Here is a 22,500-nt window from a genome sequence, read left to right as displayed (position 1 = left end):
ACAAACACACTTTGCTGCTGACCTACCACGCGCAACAAAACATATCATTATATGACACAGCATAGATAGCAACTTGGCTACAGCATTATCAGCGTTCCACAAGAGAGGGGTGATGGATAGGCTAATGTTTCCGATATCCAAATATGAGGGCATAGACTATTAAAGGAGCCCAAAGCAACATTAGGGCATCAAAATGGAAATATTCTGGATAAGACAATCTTTATGATATTGACATTTACTTCACCATATTAGCACATTTGCATCATTATTTGATACTTTGGGCGTTAAAAAGAGCGCTAAAACTAGCCTCTCCCCCCTGTCAGCGCGATTTTCTATCAGTTCTCACCACACAACGATGTCTCATCTTTGCTCCTTGAATGTCGATATGAAATGGTATGGTGTTATTGATACTTACTACGTGTAAAAAAGGACTAGAAATTGAACGTTTATTATTAGTCTCAAGCCTCTAATGTTGCCTCGGGCGCCTTTAACCAAGTTCATATTTGCTTGTTATACTTTTACAAACTGCTTGGCAAAGGAGCTGACGGAGTTCACTGATTTTCACTGGATTTCCACCAGACTAGTTTGTTTGTTGATAAGCTTAATGGTAGACTATAATATAGGTTTGGCTCCTCGGCCCATTGCAGGCAGTATTGAGGTGTTTTAATAGTAGTTCAATTTCACAACATTGACAAACAATGCAAGGCTGAGGGCTCATTATTGTTACCTGGCGGTAATAAATGAGGCCAATTCAGGCAGATATGGATGCTGCCCCCCTGGCCGCTCGATTTGTGTGCAATAACTTTGGTTGCTGTGGCAAGGGAAGTTGAAGGTAGAGGCCTAGGGGTTTATGAGGTCTTGCCAAATAAGAACCCAAAGAGTTGTAGGGCATAGTTATTGCACGCATTTAATTGAAAGTTTATGTCATAGTTAATAGTTTTAAAAGCTAAAATTAGCAATAGTGAAGAACAAATCCTGTAAAAAGAGCACTCTTAAGTCAGAGGGCAAAAGGACAGGTGCTTGAGCGCCACCTGGGGCCTGTCTGTGCATGTGACTGACTGAAAGTAAAGATAGGAATGAGTGAGACAGAGAAAAAGAGAAGGAGAGGTAGGAATGAGTGAGACAGAGGAAAAGAGAGGGAGAGAGAGGTAATGGACTGGAGCTGGTAGACAAGCACGGCCTTGTTAGATTGATAAAGGTTCCTGGCAAAGTTGGGGTGAGGCAGCTGGAATATCCAGGTGCAAGCACTTAACAAAGGGAACAGGGGAATTATTGAGAGCATAATGAAATGTCCTTGGGGGAAGAGAAAGAAAACACGACATTATTCTCCCGCTTTTTGTCACTTCACTTGTCATAAATGAGCTGAGAAATTTTCATATTGCTTTTCCGTTCCTCACTGGAGAGAGAATGTTATCAGCCAAATGGAGTTTCCCCGCCTTTCCTTCTCCCCATGTGAGTTCTTTTGATGGACGTGCTCTCTCTTTTTTCTCCCTCTCTCTCTCTTTCTCTCTGTCTCTCTCTCTTTCTCTCTCTTTCTCTCATCCTCTCTTTCTATCCTTCTCCCTGATCTGCTCATCCCTTCTGCTATTCATGAAGCACATTTGTTCTAAATAAGCCTGAAAATCATTCAGGCAAAGAGCTCAAGGTTATTTCACTGCAGTTGCACTTACTTGCAGCCTGTCTCCCAAAGGGACCGTGGCAGACTAAAACTGGCACCATAAACACATCCATAAATGTGATTGGACAAAGGGACTGGTTGAATTGAGCTGTGATTGGGTGTCAGCCATGGGTGTGATTGTCAGACAAAGGATGTCATATGTTCCGATTAGGTGGTGGAGTTTGTGAGAGCATAAAGAACATGTTGAATTGGTCTCTGTATTCTCAGTTATTAGCAAACTTTTCGGTGGGTAGATCCAGCAAATGCACGCTGGCGACCGATAGGTCGTGTTCACACTTTGAAACCCAGGAGTAAACGCGGCACCAGTCAGTCCGGGCCCACAACTCTGCTTAAACAATCTGCCTTCAATCGGTCAGTCTCACTGGACAAAAGCAGATATCGATCGTGCTCGTCAGTGCGTGTTCTCCGTGGAAGATGAGAATCTGCCCTCCAGAATGGCGAATGTGAAGTTTGCTGAGCGTTCGCTTGTGCTCCCACACAGCCTGGTTAAGTTTATGTGAAAGGACAAATCGATAGCAGAAGAGGCACTACCAGCCAAGCAGTAGATCACAGTGGGTGGGTGGCTGGCGTGATGGAACCGTTGATCTTAGGAGGCTTAATGTACTTGTTCTGTAAATAATACCCCTACATAATAGCCTTTATAGCATCGCCAGTTTAGATCCTTGATGGATTCACTTCTTCTGGGGGTTCTGTCTTTCTCTGTCCTGTTTGGTCCGGTCTTTGGTGTCCAGTACCCAGTGGAAGCAACTCAGAGAGGGCACGGCTGGAACCAAGCAGCAAACATGCTTCCCCCCCTCTTGGGTTCTGGACCATTTTCAAAACCTGAACAAGCTGAAACCTGCAGCAACCCCCCACCCCTCTGCGGTCTCCATGAACTTGCCCTCCGTTGTAACGCAGTAAAATTGTATTACACCCTTCTTTCTCTCCCACTGTCTTTTGCTCTCTTTCTTCTCATAGATTTCTCTCTCTTTCTCTCTCTCTCTCTCTCTCTCTCTCTCTCTTTCTCCCTCCCTCCCTCCTCCTCCCCATGCAATTGATTTTGGAGTAATTAAAAATTCCATTGTCTGGAGCCCAGCCAACTTCATGTTCTATTCATGCAGATTAATACATATTTGTCTGTGCCACTGGGGGTAGACAGGCAACAGTCTTCTCCATTAAACATTCATGAGGGGCTCGTCCTCCTGCGGTGTGTGTGGAGCCCGACTCATAGCCCTCTGTCATGCGGATGGCTCACCGAATAAGGACTTCATCACTAGAAGGGGGCTTTTAATGTCAATAGAGGATGTGTTGTGGTGTTAAGGCTTGCACAGGCCGATAATTGTTTGTTGGTCTTATAGCTAAATGTGTGTGTGTGTGTGTGTATTGTAGTTGGAGGCTGGAGTGGTTGGGGCCAGTGGGGAGAGTGCAGCAGTGAGTGTGGGGGCGGAGTCCAGACTCGCACACGCACCTGTCAATCAGTTGCCGAGGAGGCCTACTTCTGTGATGGTGTTCTGGAAGAAGGACGGCCCTGCAACGCACAGCCCTGCACAGGTGAGATCTCACTTACAGGCTCTCAGCACACACAAACACACACACACACACACACATGAAACATACAGTATATTTACTCACTCAAGCATGTATGCATGACTACCCATACACACACACACACACACACACACACACACACACACACACACACACACACACACACACACACTCACACAATGTCTGTGTCTGGATCTGGTTCTGATGGAGACTTGCTCATCCACCACTGCATAACCTTGGTGCGACACACACTCGCAGTGGCTGTTGAGACGTGCAGTTCATTGTGAATGCAGTGAGTTCATGCTGTGGAATGAGTTCTCACAGTGCATTCATCCACATCATCTCAGATGTCTTTGCTTTCCCATGTTTCTATGTATGTGCATGAGGACTATCTATGTGTCTGTGTCATCTCTTTCCTTGTCATCTGATACCTCCAGTTTGCATCAGGGCCTCACATTTAAGCGCACACAAAGACACACACACGCACACACACACACTCAAAACACTACACACATCGACTCACGCATGGAGAGCAAAGGGAAGTAAGCACATTGTTTGTGTGTGAACATGCACACTCAAATGAAATCACTCTAGCACATATGCACACTGCAAATGTACACACACACACACACACACACACACTCTCTCTCTCTCTCACACACACACGCAGACATGCATGCTCATTGCTCGTGCTTGACAACTTACAACCACAGACGCCAGGACACTGCACTGCCATAGATAGATAATGACCCTGCTCCACACTGAATAAACTCTGTTATAAATCTCTATGGTACTGTCCTGCCTCCCCCTCCCAAGTATGGCTGATGCCCCTCAGGTTCAGCCCCATGGTAAGACCCACGCCGCTGAGCCATTGGTGTAAAGACCACTGGAAGAAAGCCCCTAGAGCCATGCGCTCAGTAGGAACAGTGCTATCAGCATCCTCTTAGGTTCACCCAAATGGGGGAAATTCAATCACAGCCATTACACGCTTAATGCCGCCTCGGTAACATTTAGCGTTGCCATGGCGAGATTCAATTTTCCCCCTCGGTCCTCCACTCGAGCATGGTTGGGCATGAAGCTGATATACTGAGGCGCTGTCTGGGCAGGAACAGCCCTCAGCCTGGCATGTGGTCCATGCCCCCCTCCCCCCTCCCCCGAAGTCTTCGCTGCTAACGTCTCTGGCCTTGCCGCACCCCGCAGGCAAGGGGCGTGACAGCTCTCGCAGCCAATCGCTGCGCTCCATGGACACCCGCAAACGTGACGAGTCAGACAAGACACGTGGTGGACAGTCCCCCCAAACAGGTAAGGCAATGGGCCGCATCAGTCATTCTGCCAGCTTGGGCTTTAACACACACCAAACCAACACAGGATGTATTAAACAAACACTGACCAAAAAACAACTAATTAACAGTAGACTAAACTAAGGGAAGTCATAATTTAAGTCGAACAGACAAACTGATTCAAGCCTGACCACAGACCACAATAGTGCCTGTCTAAATGATAAGAGACCCCTGATGTATATCATGTATCATGACTGACGCAGATCTTAGTAGATCTCAGTGTGGTACACTTGTTGAAAATGTACTGTGCTGATGTAGACTGGAGTGACTACTGTATGTGTAGCAGTAGATTAGTGGTTTGCTGTAGTCATGTGAGTGTGGATGATGTGAATGCCACTGAATGAGTTACAGTGTTGGATGCTGACATGCTTCTTAGGTGAACTTTTGTTTCCATTAATCATAGCCATCATGGTTCCTTTAACAAACAAAACAAATCCAACTGATGTGTTTAGCTGCTCCAAATGGTTATTCCAACTTCAAAAAACGCACACAGTAGTTTTCTGATCTGTGATCTTCATGCAGAGTGAGGAACATTTCATTTTTTTCCTAGGCCACTTGTTCTTGATCTCTCCCTCTGCCCATCGCCAAAATTACAGCGGCCATATTTAAACAGTTGTAGACAGGCGCAAAGTCCTGAGTGTCTATTTTTTTCTAACTGGACAGTTGACTACCCTGCCCAATCCCGTCTGAATCTGGCTGGCCTTAGACAACAAAAACTCTTCTAGGTACAGAATAACCAGCCTAGAGATACTGACTGACATATCTAAGATTAAATGCATTCACTTCAATGGGAAGTCAATGCTCCAGATATGGCATCAGTCCCTCGACCTTCCCAAAGTGCCCCAGCAGAGCCGACCCCTCCCCCCCTCTACCCCCCCTCCTTTCTCTCTCCCCTTCTTTTAGAGTAGCCAGCTGTTCCTGCATGCTAATTAGTCTGGGCCCTTGTCCTTCCTCTCCTCTCCTCTCCTCTCCTCCTCCTTCCTCCTTCGCTGTGCTCCTCCCTCCCTCCCGTGCTGCCGTCAGCGGACTCGGCGTCGGGCGAGGAGTGGACTGCGTGGAGCGTGTGCTCGGCCACATGCGGCGAGGGCTGGCAGAGCCGCACGCGCTTCTGCGTGTCGTCCTCCTACAGCACACAGTGCAGCGGCCCGCTGCGTGAACAGAGGCCCTGCAACAACACCTCCGTGTGTCCAGGTAAGCCCAGCTCACCTCCAGCCCCTCTGCTGACCCCAGCCCTGCCCTGCTCCGCCTTGCCACGCCATGCCACGCCATTCTACTCCCCCGACAGAAACCAGCCCCTGACCACCATCACCTCTAAAAGCCCAATGTCTACTTGCCCACCACCTCCTCCTCCTCCTACCACCACGCTTGGTCCCCCCCCATCTCCTACCTGCACCCAGCCAACCAGCTTCCCATCACCCCCAGGCCCCCTCGTGGAGCTCTCCCCTGGACTAGCCCAGAGGCCTTAGACCCAGGCCACCTCGTGGAGCTCTCCCCTGGACTAGCCCAGAAGCCTTAGACCCAGGCCCCCTCGTGGAGCTCTCCCCTGGACTAGCCCAGAGGCCTCAGACACAGGCCCCCATGGGGAACCTTGGCAACAGGGCAGTGGAGTTTCCGCAAAGGGAACAATTGTAAGACAATCAGTGACAGCGTCACATTCCCCCCGCTGGATGCAAGTTCTCCCATGGCATGCTGGGAAGGCGCCCGGAGTGGCCTTTTGAGCATGCTCAGAGAATGTGCACCCAGACTCTGCAGCACAGACTCACTCAGTATCTACAGGGAACCATGAAGGGGCTGTTTCCCCTGGCACTTTCCAGATGCCTGGATCTGCGGATCGAGGCTCAACATCTCCATCACATAAACACTCACACAGATGTTTTACTGCACACTTCACTGTGTGAAAACTCATACCATAGGATGTAATCTGCATGTGGGTATTGGTGTAGATGTCTGTCCAGATGTGTAGAGTGTTGTGCTTTGTCCAAGAAAGGGTAATTGGAAAATGTGTGTGTGTTTTATATGTATCTGTTTGTGTGTCTGTGTGTGTGTGTGTCTGTCTGTTTGTGTGTCATGTGGGCGGCCTGTCCCTTTCTCTCTATAAATCATATCCTAGCTGCTCTGATTGCAGTGAACGGTGTGTGGGAGGAGTGGTCGCCGTGGAGCTTGTGCTCATCCACGTGCGGTCGGGGCGAGAGGGAGCGCACCAGGACCTGCAAGCCGCCGGAGTTTGGCGGGGAGCCGTGCACGGGGCCCCATCAGCAGAAGAAGTTCTGCAACATCGCCGTCTGCCCAGGTGACCACCCACTCACAAACACTCTAAGGGAAGCACACCAGATTACCGTAGTAGCTCTATCAAGCCACGTGAGGCTCTGTGTGAATCTATGGTGCTGTGGTGACACATTTAGTTTTTCAACGCTGAAAACTGAACTAAAAGGATTAGTGCATATGTGGGTTCCAAAAGAAAATAAATTAAAAAAAAAAAATTGTAGCAATACTTGAGTTGGGTCGGTACTGTCAGACAGGAGCCTTTGTGGGTGTGAGAGGGAAAATGTAGCTTTTGTAACCTTCAAAAAAGAAAAGAATGACCACAAAACAAAAGAGAGGCACGGTAGTTTCTCTGTCAGTCACGGACGCTTTCTTCCGGGGAAGAGGCATTCTTCTGTGCCGACTTGACAGCTTGGAAAATCAGTGTTCTAGCGACGTGATGGATGTGTGCTCTCTGCCCAAGACCCACTGCGTACACTGACTGGTGCTGTCACACTGGCTTAAAATGCAACAGGGTACATCTCTGTCAATCACCATTAGAGCAGGTGTTTGGCCATTGTCTGTGGTTTCTTGAGGTAGATAGAGTACTGAAATAAGCTTTCAACGTGCAATTTAGTCCTGCTAAACAAATACATTTCACGATTTTCCATATGCCTTTTCTTATTTGTGTTCTGTTTCTCTACATAGGGCTAGCCATTTTGCAACAGAAGTATGAGAAGTATTTTTTTTTTTCAATGTTGAAACATGTTGCATCAGAAGAATGTGGTAAACTATGAATACACATTGCGCTACAGGAACTGCTGAAGAAGAACACCAGACACCAAGATTGTGTTTGATGACATCCATTTCTATGAGTTAGAGCTTCAAAAAAGTTGCTAAATTGTAAATGCAGGGTGGCATTTACTGACAGTGAATTTTCAGGAATAAAAATGGCAAACTTGATTCATTTGTGACTCCTGTTAGCCTCTCACAAACGCCACCAAAATAGACTGACCACAGGGGGGAATGAAATGTGACTATGGTAGAATGTTTTGGCATGGCAGTCGTCACTCTGGCCAAAGATAGGACAGAAACACTGGATACACTTGCCAGAAAACCACATCAGACAAACACTCGATTCTACCTGTGCTCTAAAACCTCTTCAGACACACATTCTGTTCTACCTTTTCTCTAAAACCCCTTCAGACACACAAACTGTTCTGTCTGTTCTCTTAAACCTCTTCAGACACACATTCTGTTCTACCTTTTCTTTAAAACCACTTCAGACACACGTTCGGTTTCTCCTGTTCTCTAAAACCACTTCAGACACACGTTCGGTTTCTCCTGTTCTCTAAAACCTCTTCAGACACACGTTCGGTTTCTCCTGTTCTCTAAAACCTCTTCAGACACACATTCTGTTCTACCTGTTCTCTAAAACCACTTCAGAAACACATTTTCTACCTTTTCTTTAAAGCCACTTCAGAAAAACATTCTGTTCTGTCTTTTCTCTAAAACCACTTCAGAAACACATTCTGTTCTGTCTTTTCTCTAAAACCATTTCAGTATCTGTTCTATAAAACCACTTCAGACACAGATTCTGCTCTGTCTGTTTTCCAAGAGGATTTGACCGGAATCGGTAGTGGGACGGTATTTAGCTACAACGTGAAAATGTGTTTCCCTCTTGCAGTTGGAGCACAAGACCATTCTGTTAATAGATATGAATGTCTTGGTGTCTACACACAGCCAAAAGTCATAACTCAGCAGACCTATTTGTTTATTACAAGACGGCAGATTTTTGACATGGATTTTTGTGAGACTTCTCTCCACTCTGCTCATTTCACTTAAAAGCCTGTAATATCCCCCTGTAGATGAGTAGTCTTAGCACAAAAAATCCTCCAGCAGAAGCTCTGAATGTGGACATCCATCTCTTTGTGTGTGTTTCTTCTTTGCTCTCTCCTACACATTCTCTCCTCGCTTGACTTTCGTGTCATATTTTGCTATTTTGTGAGGCAGAATTCACCAAGCACTGGATTATTCTCCTACATAGGCTGGTTGAAGGCCATCGTGAGACAGGCTAGTTTTACCCTCCTGCTGATGTTCAATTGCCCCTCTGCCCCCTCCTCCACAGTGGACGGGGTGTGGAACGAGTGGTCCAGCTGGGGCTTGTGCTCGGTGACCTGCTCCAATGGCACCAAGCGGCGCCACCGCGAGTGCAGCGGGCCCTCATACGGAGGATCGGAGTGCCGGGGCGAGTGGGTGGAGACACAGGAATGCAACCAGGGCGAGTGCCCCATCGACGGCGTGTGGCAGCTCTGGAGCTCCTGGGACCCCTGCACCAAGACGTGTGGCGGCGGCAGCCAGAAGAGGCAGCGCGTTTGCAAGGGGCCCTTCTTCAGGGGGAAGCAGTGCCCAGGAGACCGCGAGGAGGTGCAGCGCTGCAATGAGAAGAGGTGTCCAGGTGAGACTCTGCTCCAGTCACACACCTCCACCTGTCCGTCTGTCCATCCAGCCATCCATTCATCTATCTATCTATCTAGCCAAATTGTCAAGCTGCAAATGTGCTGTGTGGTTATTCACCTTATAATTCTCATGACAAATGTATTTATGTGCAGTCATTGGTGGTGTCAGATTGTTGATACTGTTGTAGATACTGTGGGTAATGCAGTGGGTCTGTTATGAATAAGCCTTTAATAGACAATTCCAACACATCCTTGTACTTCACATTACTGTATATATTACATGTTTAATGGTATTTAAATCCACCATACACAATTTCAAAGGGTAAACGAAAAATTCAGCCTTTTTAGCTGCAACATCTGGCCCAATATAGGGTCTGCAAGCAAATTAATTTTGAGGAGAAAAATAACTCAAAACAACTCAGCTGCTTGTCCATTTCTGTGCAGTCGGCACATTGTCTGCTTCATTGGCTCCTGGTCTGCCCAGCCCTTGTGGTGTGTGTGTGTGTGTGTGTGTGTGGTGTGTGTGCTCATGTGTTTCTGGACTGGCTGCATCTGTGACGGCTCTCTTCTCTCCACAGAGCCCCATGAGATTTGTGACGAGGAGAATTTCTCCAACGTTGTGTGGAAGAGGACTGTGTCAGGGGACACGGCAGCGGTGCGCTGCCCCCCCAACGCTAACGGTAACGCTCACATCGATGAATACACACAAACAGGGCACACACACACACACAAACATATCCTGTATGTACATATATATACAGTACAGTACATTCATGCCCACCCAAATCAAAAAGGCAGACATTCCTACATACTGTGTACAAACACAGTTGTTTACCATACACTTATTTACCTATATACAAACACATTTGTTTACTGTACACTTATTTGGCTAAATACAAACACAGTTGTTACGGTACACTTATTTATGTTTATACAAACACTGTTGTTATCGTTAACTTATTTACCTAAATACAAGCACAGTTGTTATTGTTAACTTATTTACCTAAATACAAGCACAGTTGTTACCGTACACTCATTTATGTATGTATACAAACACAGTTGTTTACCGTTCACTTATTAACCTTAATGTCAACATACGTAGATGTATATACGCAAATTTACACAAATATATATTGAATGATGAATTCATTAGATTAATTATTGTCAAGACTGATCCGTACAACTGTTTTTTCAGTGCGTTTTGTAGACTTGCAACTCCAACTTTTTGATAAGTAATAATAACCATTTAATAGTGATACAGACACCTTTGTTAGTGATCACTATGACCTGTACAAACTAATTTTACTTTGGTGAATAAAACAAGCCGATTTTAGTCTAAATTACACAGAGAGTAAAAGTTTTCATGCCTGCTGTGACTGTGTAAGTGATTCAAACTGTGAGAGAAAACTCACTGTATCTATCGCAGCCTGCCTGCTGTGAATAGGAAAAGACACAAAGGAAAGAGTTTTGCCAAAACAGGGAGCTAAAATAATTGCCATGGCAGATGAGATCAGGACAGTATTTGTGGTGGGTGCTGCTAAGCCTGGGTGTCTTTGTGTCTGTGTGTATGTGTGTCTGTGTGTGTATGTATGGCTGTGTGTGTGTCTGTGTGTGTATGTATGGATGTGTGTGTGAGTGAGTGTGTGTGTGTCTGTGTGTGTGTGTGTGTGTGTGTGTGTGTGTGTGTGTGTGTGTGTGTGTCATGTGTCTGTGTGTCTGTGTGTTTCTGTGTGTTTCTGTGTGTATGAATGGCTGTGTGTGTGTGTGTGTGTGTGTGTGTGTGTGTGTGTGTGTGTGTGTGTGTGTGTGTGTGTGTGTGTTTACTGCTTCAGGGTTGATCCTTCGACGGTGCACGCTGGATGAGGAGGGGAACGCCTTCTGGGAGAACCCCACCTACATGAAGTGCGTATCCAACGACTATCGCAGCATCCAGTCGCTGGTGAGCACTCTGAATCCCATCCGCCCACACACACACACACACACACACACACACACACACACACACACACACACACACACACACACACACACACACACACACACACACACACACACACACAGCCTTGGCAAATAGCAACAGAAGGCCCTGGGTCCCTGAGTACACATTTGGCGGAGAGAGACCGACCCACAGACATACAGTGAGACGGGCAGACAGAGAGAGAGCAAGCTTTGAAGCGGCTCCATATGTACTCCACTTGTACAGGAGTATGATACACAAGAAAATCAATTAAGAAAAAACATCAGGTACTGGGTAGCGCATTACTGTCACAGTAGATAGCAGTGAGGTGGTGTCAAAGGAAAGGCCACCGCTTTGAAGAGATCAGATTTGCAGACAGTTGATCTGGGAGATAAGGGCACTCACATAATCTACAAAGCTAATTATTCAGAGCCCTTAAAGCAAACACCCCTTCTACCTTACACCATGATGGAAACAGTGCACATATAGCAATGCTTGAGAGATACAGCCCAGAGATACAGGTCTTATGAGACTGGCAACTCAATCACATTCACCAGTGCACTCGACACAGAAGAACAAGACAGTCAAGATGAGATGAGATGAGATGAGATGTTCAGAAACACAATGTGTCATAAAAAGCTTGATTCTCATCCAAGTACATCATCCCTGGAGTCCCTTTAGTCCCTGGAGTCCATGTTGCATGGGTTAATGGCCCGGATCTATAAAGGTTCTCTTTCTTTGCTACTTTTGATTCCACAGACTCGAGAACACCTGTCCAAAGCACAGAGGGGACTTGTGGGGGATGGAGTCTCCGAAGTTATGACCAAGCTGAAAGTGACGTCCAGTGATGGGACAAGCTACAGTGGCGACCTGCTGGCCATCGTGGACGTGCTGAAGAACATGACTGAGATCTTTAGGAGAGTCCAGTATAGCCCCAGCAACCTGGACATGAGGGTAGGCTGCCCTTCTCACGGTCACAGCGAGATTTCAGTGAACCTGGGAGATTGCTCTGTGTCTTCTCAAATTTCTCTCTTTCTCCCTTTCTTTCACTCTCTTTCTTTCTTTCTGTTTTCTGTTTTTTTTTCTTTTTTTTCTTTTCTGTTTCTCTCTCTGCCACAATACATGTTTCTATCTGTCTCTCTCGGATAGAACTTTGTCCAGTCAGTGAGTAACCTGCTAATGGAGGAGAACAGAGACAAATGGGAGGAAGCACAGCTGGTAAGTGGTCATTCTCTACACTCTGTGTGTGTGTGTGTGTGTGTGTGTGTGTGTGTGTGTGTGTGTGTGTGTGTGTGTGTGTCTGTGTGTGTGTGTGTGTGTGTGTGTGTGTGTGTCTGCGTGTGTGTGTGTGTGTGTGTGTGTGTGTGTGTGTGTGTGTGTGTGTGTGTGTGTGTGTGTGTGTGTGTGTGTGTGTGTGTGTGTGTGTGTGTACTTTGTGTACTTTTTTCATTGTAACACAGCCCACAAAAAGATTTAGGCAATATCAGCCTAGGATGTTAAAACCGAAGAATCATACACAAATCACACACACAATTTCGCCATGCGAACATTCATCTCGATCTCTCTCTCCTTCTTTTCACTATTTCTCGCTCATAGCTTGGGCCAAACATCAAAGAGCTTTTCCGGCTGGTGGACGACTTTGTGGATGTCATCAGCTTCAGAATGAAGGACTTCCAGGACACATACGAGGTCACAGACAACCTGGGTACATTCTTCATCTCCTTCTTTCTCCCCCTATACTCACCGGTCACGGGCTGTGTTCATGAAATCTAGAAATCTAGGTTGATCTTTGATGAAAGAAGGGTTAATCACTATTTATTGAACCTCCTCGTTCTTTATTGAAAAGAAACATTTTTGTTTTGTGCTACTTTCTCTTGACGAGTCCTGTTCTAAAGAACATGAAAGTCAGTTTTGCACCATCTGAACTCTTCAGATGACCACGGTACGTAATGTAAATATGCCGCTCCATTACTTCTCCACCTTCTTTTCTGATCTCTGGCACTAGTGAATGTACCAAAAAGATGATGTTGCAGCAGGGTGATATCAAGGTTCAAGTCAACAAGGCTGGAACCCATAAACATTTTCCTAAAAGCCTTTAAGTGCTGAGACTGTGGGAGTAACTAAACCAGAGACTACTGAGGCTACTCCTGACTCTCTGTTCTCTCTCTCTCTCTTTCTGCTGTGATCACAGTACCAAGAGGCTTTTAAGAGATGTCAGTCGGGTGCTGTTTGAAGTCCTGTGGATGTGTCCAGGTGTTTTCAGGGTCTTTGGATATGAATGACAGAGGAAACTGGGAGCACAACCTGTTTTATCTCACAACCTCCTAAACACTATCTCTCCCTCTCTTACAGACATACACACACACAGAGAGACACAGACACACACAACACACACACACACACACACACACACACACACACACACACACACACACACACACACACACACACACACACACACACACACACACACACACACACACACACATACACACTCCTTTTGTCTCTCTTTCTCTCTTATCCACCCACACCCTGTCTGTCACACACACCCACACAGCATACAGTACTCACAGACACAGACACAGACACACACACACAAACACACACACACACACACACACACACACACACACACACACACACACACACACACACACACACACACAGCATGATCACAAAATACTGTGTGTGTGTGTTTCTGAAAAAAATATTAAGGAATATAAATAAATCTGTTTTGTATTACACTGCCTGGAATACCAACCAGACGCACAACAGGAGCATAATAAAACTAATATCAGGAATGTGGAGTCAGAAGAAAGGTTGTGTCTGGCTGTGTAACACACACACACACACACACACACACTGTCTCTCAATCTCTCTCTCACACACAGACATACTCTCTCTCTCTCTCAGACACAGCACTACACCTTGTCTCTCTCTTGCTCTTTCACAGAAACACACACACACTGTCTCAAGCTCTCTTTCTCTCTCTCTCTCTCTCTCTTGCTCTCTCACAGACACACACACACACAAACACACACACACACACACACACACACACACACACACACGGGAGGGAGGGAGGGAGCTGGAGAAAGATGAAGAGTGATTCAGAGAGAATGATTGGACAGACTCTAAAGGCACTGACAGAGGATTTCCAGTCGATGAGATAGCACTGTCTCCAAGGAGCTTTGAAGAAAGGCTGCTATCTCTGATAGAGTTTGCTAAAATGATACCATCCCTAAAATAGAGCTCACTGAGAAGTTTCCTCAGAACCCAGCAGCTGATAACAGACTGGCATGTGGTTACCATGGTACTCTTCAGAAAACTCCTCTATCTCAGCCCTGACCTCAAATGTGCAGTCTTGCAGCCCACAGTGACTGTGAGATCTGGATGGACCTCTGTCATGTGTGGAACCAGGGTCGTCATCCATAGTTTTCAGAGCAACAAAGACACTGTGTCCTCTCTCTGTCTCTGCTAACGTTCACTTTTCCTGTTCTCTTCTTCCTCATCCCCCTATTCATCCTCATCTTCCTCCTCCTCCTCAGTGTTGAGCATCCACAAGCGGCCGGTGACAGGGACCGCTGACATCACCTTCCCCATGAAGGGTTGGAGAGGCATGGTGGAGTGGACGCGTAGCACCGATGACCGTGTCATCGTCCCCAAAGACGTCCTGGCCACCGGCAAGCCAGGTGAGGCCGCACACAGCTTCCTTTACAGCAAGCAGATCAAGAGCTTGTTCATAGCTTTTAAAGACGTCCTGTGAAATCTGATGTCCATACCACAGTGGAATGAGGCTTTGTGTTATAAATGTGTTATACACTGCGAATGAAGATGAGCACAACTGCTACTGCATAACATCATTACCACTTACTCTACAGTGACGGAGGTGATGATGCAGGGGAAGTTCTCTACCCATGTTCAGCAAGGGGTATTTTTTTTATGTGTTGCTAGGCAACACATTTTCATATGCTGGGATATTTGCATCCCTTTCACCTTGACATTGAAATCGCTCCCTGTTGCATTTGATCCAAATCCTCCCACCTCTCCTGTCCTGTGTCTCTCTAGCGAGTCCAAACATTATGAGGCATGTCTGAACTCGAACACATGCCTCTCCATGCAGACTTCTATGCCATGCAAAGCCCAGTGAAGGAAGTTACACTGATGAGATGAATGTTAATGGACACTGAGATTATGATCTGCTACATGCCATAGTTCAGAAAAAGCAGAATAAATGGTTTGTATGACCTTCATGTAGAGAATGTATTCATCACTCTAAAGAGTCATCCAAACGGTCTTTGGAAGAACGGTTTGGGCAGCACTGACAGGCAAAACATTGTCAGAATCCATCCCGTTGGATTGATCGTTATTTGTTGTTGCCAAAAATCTATTACCAGCGCCAATCTCCCACTCTGGTGGTTTGGCACCGCAGTGTTGCAGAAAAAAATGCCTCCTAGGAAAATTACCCACAGGACCCTAAGCCAAAAGTTTCTCCATGCAGTACGGTGCTCTAGCACTGAGGAGACTGACTGCTTGTCTCACTTTGTCTGTCTGACTGTCTGTCTGTCTGTCTGTGGAAGCGTTTGGCAGGCTGTGCATTCTCAGCCACGAGGGTTGGCCTTCCTTCCGCTGCTAGAGTCTTAATCAGGGGTCGACAGGAGCCAATCAGGCACAATTACTGAGCTTCTCACCCTCCCTGTGGGGCCCTGGTTTCCATGACGGTCAAATTGCCCTGATAGACATTTTGGAACAGTCTGGAACATTCTCAAACAACATAAGGGATCAGACAGACATACCAGTTCAGCCTAGCACACATTAGCACATAAACATTCAAATGGGCACTCTTTACCTCACACACACACATACACACACACACACACACACACACACACACACACACACTCACACACACACACACACACGTGTGTTATGTGTTCCCTTTTAAACACCCCCTGAAGCCTCTGTCCTCTTCCATCCCAATGGTTCTGACCGTTTGTATCGACAGACAGGCAGAGGCATAGCTAGCCCCAGGGAGCAGTTCAGATGCACACACACACACACAAACACACACACTGACACACACACACACACATGCGCGCACACACACACACAGAGACACACATACAGACACGCACACACACACACACACACACACACACGGTTCCCCCTCAGTGCCCATGGGAGCGCAGCTGAAGGCCCAGAGCGTCAGCCGCTGCCTACACAGCTTGGCACTCTCTCCTGCAATCACAGAGCGTAAGCCAGACAGTTTGAATGTGTGTGTGTGTGTGTGTGTGTGTACGTGTGTGTGTGTGTGTGTGTGTGTTTATTCATATGTGTATGTGAGTATCTATGTGTTGATGGGAAAGCAGATGGGACATTTTGTATATGCCTGCATGTGTGTGTGTGTTTGTGTGTAAGTAAGCGCGTAAGAGAAAGACTTTGCTTCTTTTTTTTGCCTGAGGCATTGACCCTTGTCTTCCTTTGACAGTCCTGCAGTTTTAACTTTTGATGGCTCCTGGAGTCGGCCATGTTAATCTCTTTGAGTTCCGCTCATATTTCTTGCTAGGCCTTGAGCCAATTCAGGCTGCTATGGAAACAGATGATTTTGCAACCATTTGTCTCTGCCTTTGTGTGTGTGTATGTTTGTGCGTGTGTGTGAACGTGTGTGAGTGTGCATGTGTGTGTTAGAGACACAGAGGCTGCAGGTTTCTGTGTAAAAGAGAGGAGCGTATTCTATTTTTGGCTTTGAATGTGTGTATGTGTTTGTGTGTGAGTTATTGTGTGAGTGTGTGTACGTGTGAGTGTTGTGTGCGTGTGTGTCTAAGTGTGTTTAGTGTTTATAGATGGTTGGGTATGTAGGGCAGCACTACTGTGAGCCAGTGGAGGGAGAGAGGGAGACAGGGTGACCTGCATTTTCTTACTCACCTTAAGCCATACAAACTCTGGACACCCATCACACACACACACACACACACACACACACACACACGCACATGCACCCAAACAAAAACACCTACACTCACACAGACTCAGACACAGACAGATATAATAAGATATAATCAAACACACTTAAATCCAAACACACACACAGACGGGCGGGGGGTGAGGCAGGATGAAAGAAAGCTAGACCAACAAACAGACAAAACAAACAAACGCCCAAACAAGCAGCAAACAAATGCACAAAGCGGCTTGTTAAGACAATGTGCTGCATTCTCCCTGCCAATAAAGAAGCAAGGTTTGTCCTGTTTATTTGCTCATTTTTTAACAATGTGTGTGTTTCTGTTGGTTTGTTGGTTTTGTGTGCGTGTGTTGATCCCATGAAGATGACACTTCGACATTTGTGACTGGAATTGTCCTGTACAGAAATCTGGGAAGCATCCTATCCCTTCAGAGGTGAGAGGCGATTTTTTTTTATCTCTCTTGCTCTTTCTCTCTCCATCTGTCTCTCTCGCACTTCTAGACACTTCTGTCTGTTTTATATTTCCATCATCTATCTCTTCTCACCCATTCTTTCCTCTCAGTACCATCCTCACATCTGTTCCCACGTGAGGGGCCCCATTCTATTTACCATTTAATTGTACAATATGTCATGCATGTAAAGTAAATGTATTCCACACTATTTGCATGGAATGACCCAGGTTTATTTCTGCAGCTGCCGCAGAGCATGAGGGCACTACCATACGTGCACTGAAAATGTGTGCTTGAAAGCCGCATCGCATAGCCTTCCCACATTCATCGCTTAGAAATCATCTCTCTGAATCTCTCTGAACAGACTGCTTTTCTCTTCTCTCTCTCTCTTTCTTGCTCTCTCACATCCACGCCTATGTGATAAGTTGTAAAGAAATTAGCAGATTTGTTTATCGTGGGGAAGACCGTGTAACCCCAAGGGTTCGCTCTGTCGGATCACATGGAGGACCGCACAGCAGTGGGTGGACTGTTGGGGGGGGAGGGGTGAAGACAGGATTAGCTCAGATTCACTCCTATGATCCGCTGGCGTGACGGAGGTGCAGGGGAGAGTGACGGAGCTGATGTGTTTAACGTGTGTGTTGAGATCTACATGTTGGGCCTTTCCTGTGTGCAGAAACAGCACCGTGCTCAACTCCAAGGTGGTTTCCGTGACAATCAAGCCCACGCCAGGTCCCTTGTCGACACCTGTTGAGATTGAGTTCTCACACCTCTACAATGTGAGTAATGAGCAAGCACCCAAGGAACACGGGTAGCTTTCCTCACATAGCAACCAGCAACCCCAAAGGCATCTACTATTCTATATAAGGCTTGTGACTCGCATTCTTTTAAAAGAAATGGTGATCACTGGATACAGGGTGAACAACCACATAATTGACATGCCTTGTGAACAGCCACATTATTGAAATATGTTAAATGTTTTATGGTGAATGTTTGTTTTTCATTGGGCAATACAAAACTGACTTAATGCAAAAACAGGAAGCGGCATAGGCGGTTGATATAAAAAACATTATATTTATAATATAAATGTGATTACCATTTGTTTAAAACTACATCCACCTCAAACCATCCTCCTCCTCATATATTCGCTCTTACTGATGTCTCTGAATTTTGAATTCTCTAAAGACATGAAGGCACACAGTGATGACACCGCCTACTATGTCTTGGGCTGCCCATTCATATTTATATTCAAACCTTAAGAAGTATTTTTGTATCTTATTTAATATTGCATATGTTTATATGTATATGTGCTATATATGTACTGTATGTATTTTCAAATCTTCACATTGCATCAGGTGGCAGCAGGAGAAGGAGGCAGGTCTGAGGTCTGAGAACCTAAACTCATGTCTGTGCTTTGTTCTCCCACAGAGCACCATTAACCAGACCTGTATTGCGTGGGATGAGAGTGACAGGTAAGGCTGGAGTCTTCGCTCAGTCTTTCAGTGTGTGTGGAGTCATATTTAGGCATTCATTTCAACCCTTCACACCAGGCCTTGACTGGGTGATGTTATGCAAAGGCAACTCCTGTGGAAAGTGTGCTGCTCGAGAAGGTGTTTATCATGATGAAGCTCAAGCTGACAGGCTGCAATTGAAGGTTGTGTTTGTGTGTGTGTGCGTGTGTGTATGGAAGACAGTGACGCTGATGCGAGTGCTAGCGTTGACGTTGATGGAGTAAGTGGGAAATTATGAACTTCGTTCACCACTCTCTCTCTCTCTCTCTCTCTCTCTCTCTCTCTCTCTCTCTCTCTCTCTCGTCTCTCAAAAATATCACACGCATAAACATTCACAGATTATACAACAGATGAGAAACATGGAGATCCTTGGCTGTCATCACACCATATGTGTAAACAGGCGAGGGAAAGCGTGAGGTTTGGGGATGGTGGGTACAGGGGTTAAAACAAACAGATGTAGAGGAAGAGGAAGACCAAAGGAGTAAGGAAACAAAACAAAAACCGAATGGAAAAGAGGAGAAGGTGAGTTGTGGGACCATTTAGAACCACGTAGGCCCGCTGCACAGTCACGCTTCAGACTGTACATGCCATGAGTCTCTGCCCCAAGCCTGTCTCTAATCGGGACCTCTCTGACCTTAATGTTTCAAACTCACACGCAAAGAGAAACAGTGGGATTCAGAGGGGGAGTAAGAGAGACTGCAGACCATCTTGTGCCTATTACTCATTGGAGTGTAGGTGGGACATTTGCATTTAGATGGATGCATACGCTTCTCTCAGTCAAAAAAACACACCACAGCCAAATGCTCTGCATTTTACAGAGGCGCTTACCGGGAACAGAGAAGTTCACCGAGAAGCAAAGAGAGGGAGGGAGGGAGAACGGAAGAACGGAAGACAAAGAGGAGGACAGCTAGAAAGGAGTTGTTGGAAAGTCAAAAGAAAGAGTTAGATCTAATGACAGACGAGAGAGAGAGAGAGAGAGAGAGAGAGAGAGAAAAGAGAGATTGGGCGACATAAAAATGTAATTTAGCTGTACAGGGATGGGAGGGGATAAAGGGGAGTGGTGAGTATGTTCTAAGCAAAATTAAAATCCATCATGGACAGCAGATATGATTAATGAGTTAATATTTGGGGGAGAAATTGGAATCTTAGGAGGCGTCCTTGTCAGAGAGAGTCGACGTGATAACAATTGAGGTTTGTGTATGTGTATGTGTGTGTGTGTGTGTGTGAGAGAGAGAGAGAGAGAGAGAGAGAGAGAGAGTGTGTGTGTGTGTGTGAATTGTGCCTAAGGCATTCTCACTTAGCAATCTGTTGGTATCAGCGAGAGCAGCAACAACAGCCACTCATCCTCCTCCTACATCAGATATACTTCTTATTATCTGAGAACCCTTAAACGTCGTCTAACAAACCAACAAAATGGCTTACACTCTGCATAAGTCATGTGTCTTTACACATTTCCAGGTAGTTTTTCCTCCCACATTTAGCATGCCGGTTTGCTGGGGTTTCCCCTGAGCTCACGTGGCCTTGGCTCACTCTCCTAGCCTCAATGTTCTCACACTCTGGGCTGCCGGACCAGCACACAAATGATCCAATTACACAGTGGTGAGCCTGTCTGTATGTTTGTGTGGCCGATGAGGGGCCTAATCGTATCATCCGCCGTAGAGACGGTGCGGTGGCTTCTCTATTGGATTTGGGTGAGGATGATGTGCTAACGCTAGCTCTGCAGGAAGCGGGCCCTCTGGGGCTACAAGCACCGATTGCGCCCACTCCCATTCCTCTCCCTGTGGCCTGAGGCACAACTGTGAGTCTACTGCACTGTGAGTAACCCTGTGCTTGGCACTGCAGCGCAGCAGTGCACTGTGGGTAACCTTGGTCTGTACTGTCACCATGCCCCAGTGTACTATGGGTAACCTGGTAAGCCAACGCCATACTATGTTAGTGTTGTGTGGAGGCGAGAGGAGGGGTGAGTGTGTTTCTCTTTCCAGCTGCCAGGAGTTGGTCTTGTACCTGGCGCTATAACAGCTCAGGTATGATAGGGAGAGTTTTAGAAATGACGGTAAAAAGATTGCAAGGCGATACAGGATGTTTTTCTGTGAATTGCAAGACAGATTTATGAGGCAGGATATTTGCAGATTTTGATGTTCGTCTACATGGTTTATATTGGTGTGTCTTTCTTCTGTGGAGACAACAAGACGTTGTGGTTCAGCAATTTCATGCCATAATGTAATGTCGTAATGTAATGTTAATGATAATATAATTATGTGAAGGATCTGTAGGCCTACTTTTTAACACAGATTTTTGCCAGTGCTTATTTATCACATCACTTTGACAGAATGTTCAGAAAGAGCCATGGTTCTTTGAGTACAAACACACATACAAGCACACTAGCCCATTTAAAGGCACATTTAAAGGCACAGTCCACAGTTCTAACCTCACAAACTTTTTGTCAAATTCAGCAAAATCTTCTCTCGGCCATCTAGCTGTCTGTTTAGTGTTTGCGCTAGAAAAAAAAATGGACTTAGTGGCTCGGACCAAGGCTCAGACCAAGCCGTAAACAATATCAGCCAATCAACACGGTGCTTAAGGAGCACGGAAGGGAGGGGTGCAATATGGTTGGCTATTGGGCTCAAATATCAACAACCGGATCACAGACGGCATCTTTGACGGCATCTTTAAAAGTTTGCAAAGAAAGAAGCAGGAGGTCCTATCTCAGTAAATGCTTTCTGAACAGCAGGTCGTTTCGTCCCCAGGAATATAGGTTCTCTGGGGTGACAGTTGAGAATATAGCCAGTGTTCTGCTCTGGAAGTTGAGTCACGTTTTACAGCGTCTCCCTGGGCCTAAGGGCTTTTATGTGCTAGTTTATGAGAGCTGTACATCTGTCTTCTGTTTACCTGTTAGCCCACTCACCTGCTCACACAACTAAGAGAGTGGCACTTAAGGACAGAGTGATTTAAGAGCTGTTTTAAGAGAGATGACCATATATATCTCCAGTATACAAAGCTGAACAAAAACACTATATTTCCTTTTTATTTAGTCTTTTAGATGAAACAATTATTAGTCAGGTCTGCTGATGTTTAAAAAAAAAAAAAAAAAAGGTATTACATTAAAACATGTGTGTCTTATTATTGTGTCTTTGGTATCTCTAAGTTCTACACATTTATGATTTTATTTTCTGATTGCCTATAATTAGAAAATTATCACTATGAGTATTGATTATTATTATTGTTATTATTATTGTCATTATTATTGTTTTTGTTTATAATATTATTATTATTATAACTCCATCTCCATTTTTGGTGCATTTTGCTCTATTCAGTTGTATTGTAACCTGGCTGTGTAAAAGCCCGAGGTGCACGCCGCATCAGCTCGTCCGAACATCCCCAT

General features: G+C 45.8%; 1 protein-coding gene across 1 annotated transcript in view; it reads left to right on the top strand.

Moving 5' to 3' along the window:
- Window positions 1-22,500, top strand: part of adgrb1a (adhesion G protein-coupled receptor B1a) — a gene marked incomplete at its 5' end in the record, with an annotated part of 60,710 nt that overhangs the window by 16,481 nt on the left and 21,729 nt on the right. Inside the window, 13 exons of the mRNA XM_080857652.1 lie at window positions 3,047-3,208; window positions 4,406-4,507; window positions 6,656-6,835; window positions 8,915-9,244; window positions 9,824-9,925; window positions 11,078-11,184; window positions 11,962-12,156; window positions 12,352-12,420; window positions 12,799-12,907; window positions 14,751-14,894; window positions 17,526-17,595; window positions 18,284-18,386; window positions 19,036-19,079. Of these exons, the coding sequence (XP_080713778.1) occupies window positions 3,047-3,208; window positions 4,406-4,507; window positions 6,656-6,835; window positions 8,915-9,244; window positions 9,824-9,925; window positions 11,078-11,184; window positions 11,962-12,156; window positions 12,352-12,420; window positions 12,799-12,907; window positions 14,751-14,894; window positions 17,526-17,595; window positions 18,284-18,386; window positions 19,036-19,079 (1,717 nt within the window). The remainder of the gene's footprint in view (window positions 1-3,046; window positions 3,209-4,405; window positions 4,508-6,655; window positions 6,836-8,914; window positions 9,245-9,823; window positions 9,926-11,077; window positions 11,185-11,961; window positions 12,157-12,351; window positions 12,421-12,798; window positions 12,908-14,750; window positions 14,895-17,525; window positions 17,596-18,283; window positions 18,387-19,035; window positions 19,080-22,500) is intronic.

Source organism: Sprattus sprattus (assembly GCF_963457725.1).
Source record: "Sprattus sprattus genome assembly, chromosome: 19".
Taxonomy (NCBI): Eukaryota; Metazoa; Chordata; class Actinopteri; order Clupeiformes; family Clupeidae; genus Sprattus; species Sprattus sprattus.
The sequence above is the reverse complement of the archived record's forward strand: the minus strand, read 5'-3'. Positions and strand labels throughout refer to the sequence as shown.